General features: G+C 37.9%; 1 protein-coding gene across 1 annotated transcript; it reads left to right on the plus strand.

Annotated features, from left to right (window-relative positions):
• The first annotated feature begins 381 nt into the window (after positions 1-381).
• LOC111899369 (ankyrin repeat-containing protein At5g02620) lies at positions 382-2,808 on the plus strand. Its single transcript, XM_023895210.3, has 3 exons — positions 382-1,033; positions 1,157-1,566; positions 1,657-2,808. The coding sequence occupies exons 1-3, from the start codon at positions 622-624 to the stop codon at positions 2,518-2,520; spliced, it is 1,686 nt and encodes a 561-aa protein (XP_023750978.1). The 5' UTR covers positions 382-621; the 3' UTR covers positions 2,521-2,808.
• Positions 2,809-4,563: the final 1,755 nt, after the last annotated feature.

Genomic DNA, 4,563 nt, shown 5'->3' on the forward strand with positions numbered 1-4,563 from the left:
AGGATCTAAGGATCAAAAAATAAATAAACTAAGTTTATAACACATCAAATATAAGCTTTAAAGAGAGTGATTGTTGATATTTAATAATACGATCTAAAAAAAACAAATAAACATACACATCAAATTTAAGTGATTGTTGATATTTAATATAGTTTTTATTTACTATTTATTCTTTGTTGTTCATCTCTATCAATGCAGGCCATCCTCCACCATTTTGTTTGTTCTCTCTATGATTATTAGAACAACTTTTGTCCAAATTATAATCAGTTTTTGTTTGTTTTATGGAATAATAGCTTTTGTAGGTCCCAAAAACCAATTAATAATATTCGAATTGGGCTCCATCTTCACCATCCATCATCCATCGATGTTACCTCTCATGGCGGCTATTTCTCTTTTTCCTTCTTCATCTGCCTAATTCGAAAAGCAATCTCTCTGGATTCATTCAATCTAATCTTTAAATTCATCAAACTTTCCCCCTTTTCCACTTCAAGTCTCTTGACTCCTTTTTCAACTTTCCATCAAGAATCTAGTCTTTCCACAGATTCGAATATGGAAATCTAATGTTATTCATGTTTCTTGATTACTAATTCATCAAAAAGATTCATCTTTTGGTTCTGGGTCATGGAGAAACAGATTAGTTTTCGAATGGGAAAGATGGAAAAACAGCAGAGTTTTCGTGTTTCTGCTATGGAGAAACAAAAGAGCTTTCGAATAGCCATGGGAAGACAGATGAGCTTCGGTGTTGACAGAAAGAAACCTAAAGATTCACCAGGAAAACGTGGGGATTCTATGCTTCATCTCGCTTCTAGAGGAGGTAATCTATCAAAAATCATCGAAATCGTTCAGAGTGTTGGCCTCGATGGATTATCGAAACAAAATCAAGAAGGAGAAACTCCTCTTTATGTTGCTGCAGAAAATGGACACTCACATATCGTAGCACAGTTTCTGAAACACCTCGATCTTCAAACTGCATCAATCGCCGCCAACAATGGCTACGATCCCTTTCATATCGCCGCAAAGCAAGGACATTTAGGTATATACGAATTACCCCAATACCCTTCTTCCATTTTTGTTCTCGAATTCATATAATCAAATCAAGATTCTAAGATTCAAGATTAAAGATTCGAACTTTTTCGGTTTCTGTGATCTTTTGCAGAAGTGTTGAGGGAGCTCTTGAGTTCTTTCCCGAATTTAGTGATGACGACGGATTCAGCGAATTCAACTGCTTTACACACAGCAGCTGCTCAAGGACACACAGATGTAGTCAACTTGCTTCTTGACGCTGATTCAAATCTTGCGAAAATAGCCAGAAACAATGGGAAAACAGTGCTTCATACTGTAGCAAGAATGGGTCATTTGGAAGTTGCGAAATCTGTATTGACAAAAGATCCAAGCATCAGTTTCAGAATCGATAAGAAAGGTCAAACTGCTCTTCACATGGCTGTGAAAGGTCAAAACATGGACATGGTGGTTGAGTTAATCAAACCCGATCCTACTGTTTTGAGTTTAGAAGATAACAAAGGGAACACCGCTCTTCATATCGCCACCAAAAAGTGTCGTACTAAGGTTAATTTTTGACCTTCTCCTTCACTCAAACTCGTATAATTTTAGTAAAAAACAGACATGTAAATGCAAATTGTAATACCCTTTTAACAGATTGTGAAATCCCTGCTGTCGTTTGAGGAAATCAATGTAAACGCAGTCAACAAAGCGGGAGAGACGCCATTAGACATAGCAGAAAACTCGAAAGTTTCAGAAATGGTGAATGTTTTACGTGAAGCAGGTGGCGCTCACTCTAAAGACTTCGGAAAGCCGCCGAACGCCGCCAAGCAACTGAAACAGACGGTGAGTGACATTAAACATGACGTCCAGTCACAAATCCGGCAGACCAGACAAACTGGATTTAGGGTTCGGAAGATTGCAAAGAAGGTGAAGAAGCTTCATATAAGTGGACTCAACAACGCAATAAACTCCGCCACTGTGGTGGCTGTTCTGATAGCCACCGTGGCTTTTGCCGCCATTTTCACTGTTCCCGGGCAGTATGCGGAGGAGAAAACAGAAGGGTTTTCTCTTGGGCAGGCAAATATAGCGAAAAGTGCTGCTTTTATAATGTTCTTTTTGTTTGATAGTTTGGCGCTTTTTATATCATTGGCTGTGGTTGTGGTTCAGACATCGATTGTGGTGATAGAAGAGAAGGCAAAGAGACAACTTATGTTTGTGATTAACAAGCTTATGTGGTTGGCTTGTTTGTTCATATCGATTTCTTTTATTTCGCTTACTTATGTGGTTGTGGGAGCTCATGAGAGGTGGCTAGCCATTTATGCAACTGTGATTGGTGCAACGATTATGCTTGCTACAATTGGGTCGATGTGTTATTGTGTTGTGAGGCATAGAATGGAGGAGAAGAAGTTGAGAAACATAAGGAGGGCGGAGACGAATTCACATTCTTTTTCGATGATGTCTATGGCTTCGGATCCTGAGATTTACAATGAGAAATACAAGAGGATGTATGCCGTGTGAAAGGAAATCGATTCATGGGTTGGAGAAAAGGAGGTTGTTACTAACTAGTTTTGGATCAAGAAACACAAGAAGGTGTAGAACGACATGTGAGTTTGTCTATATCGTTGTGTAATGAATCTAATCATGAGAAAAACGTCTATGTTTGTATATATAGTTGATAATACAACTTCATTGCAGGGAAAGTTGTGTATTCTTTGCTTTTTTGAAGTGATTCTTATATCGTGATTGTTGAGATTACGAATTGTAACATCCCACATATTTTAAACGAAGAACCCGATGAATCTAGAATATTATGTGTATGCTTTTAGAATGATATGGAATGGTCGCCTTCTAGAAAAGACCCCTCTAGTTTCATTTCCATTGAATAATTTGTCTTTTCGTTTTTGTTCTCCTAGAATCCTCATGTACATATATGAATAACAAAAAGTTCTCATAATTGTTACATAATTAGAAACTTTGATAGATGCATGGAAGGCACAAATCGAGGATGCACAAACACTTGGACGGATTGGAATCCGAGTGAGATTTATGAGATATGTGAGGAGTGCCATCAACATGCTTGGAAGGTATCTACGTTGAGAGATCCATTATTGCAATAGTTGCTTTTCTATAGGTGGCAAAGTTGTGGTCAAGACTCAAGTGGATAGGGATTAAGGAGCTTCTTTCTTGAAAGCATGTGTGGATACCATACAATTTGATCGCGTTATATGCAAGCATGCAAGAGTTGTTGGAGTAGGCAACACAAAATGTTTGTGGCAAAGCGGGAAGCTAGAGCCTAGAGCGGTCTATGATTTTTCATTGGAGTGGATCAAACTTTGACAGGGTGAGTATCATGGATGATGAGACCAAAATCATGACGAATGCGAGAAACGTGAAGGATACCTCGGCTTTGTGGTGGCGGTGTCAGCATGTTGACAATGAGAGATAGCATGTTGACAATGAGAGATGTATGTATATCATTGATTCATTGATATTTTGGTTGATTTCATTCAAGAATTTAAGACACAAATGCACTCAGAGAATGTAAAAAATGTAGAAAAGAGTATCTTTGCAAAGTCTTTCGTACTCGTATGGTTGATGAATACATAAAAAAGTCCAGGATGCTTACCCTTGAAATCTCAATTTTTTTTTGCAAGGACTCTTTTTCTACTGTTTTGATGACTAGTAAGCATGGGTTAGTATAAAGACCCTCACCTCATCACAAATAATCTCACCATATGGATGAAACGTGTAGCGATGCCCGGACAACCATAACTAACATGAAAGCAAGGGTCAGACCGAGTCATGGCACACTTGGTCCCAAAGCAATGTTGAGGTGCCAAAAGCTTTCCATGCAATTGCTAAGTTGCACACCGTCACTCGGTACCCACTTACCAAAACACAAAAACTATGGCAAAAGAAAAAATATGGATGACCACGCTGCAAAGCACACATGCGGTCCTTAAAACTCGACATAGGTTCTGGTGTATACATGACATTACTATATTTAGTCATATATTTATGCAATATTTAAGTACATGTAGCTACATTTTAGTTAATTATTAGATACTTATTTCATTTATATTTCTATTTTGTAGCAAAAAAAGCATTCTCAAAAGAAAATGAGCAAATTGAATAAGTTGGAGACTTGGAAATTGGAAGCACTCATCAAGGAGAAGAAATCGAGCAAAAAGTTGATACCATGTCGTGGTCATACCTTGGCCACGATGGGGTGACGTGTCAATATTAGAAGGTTCCCCAGATGATCTGCATGGAAGGCGTGGTTCACACGTATATAAAGTGTCCCCCACGACGTGGGGAGCTATTTGTCACGACATGGCGACTATATTTTGGCAACATATTTAAATGACCATTATGTCAGAATTTGAAAGGAGGTTGCGATTATTTGTGATTTAAGTGTAACGCCCGCAGATTCTGGCTAGTCAATTTAGAGATAATATGCGTTAAAAATGACTTTTTGGTAGAATATTATTTAGGATAAATAATCTTAACCAAAGTTATAGTATATATCACAAAGATTTCGTACAGATAAAGAACGTTGAA

Source organism: Lactuca sativa, chromosome 1, assembly GCF_002870075.4.
Source record: "Lactuca sativa cultivar Salinas chromosome 1, Lsat_Salinas_v11, whole genome shotgun sequence".
Taxonomy (NCBI): Eukaryota; Viridiplantae; Streptophyta; class Magnoliopsida; order Asterales; family Asteraceae; genus Lactuca; species Lactuca sativa.

Coding starts and splice junctions, on each gene's coding strand:
- LOC111899369 (XM_023895210.3), top strand. CDS start 622: ATGGAGAAACAGATTAGTTTTCGAATGGGAAAGATGGAAAAACAGCAG. Junction 1,034..1,156: donor CGCAAAGCAAGGACATTTAG/GTATATACGAAT, acceptor GATCTTTTGCAG/AAGTGTTGAGGGAGCTCTTG. Junction 1,567..1,656: donor CCAAAAAGTGTCGTACTAAG/GTTAATTTTTGA, acceptor CCCTTTTAACAG/ATTGTGAAATCCCTGCTGTC.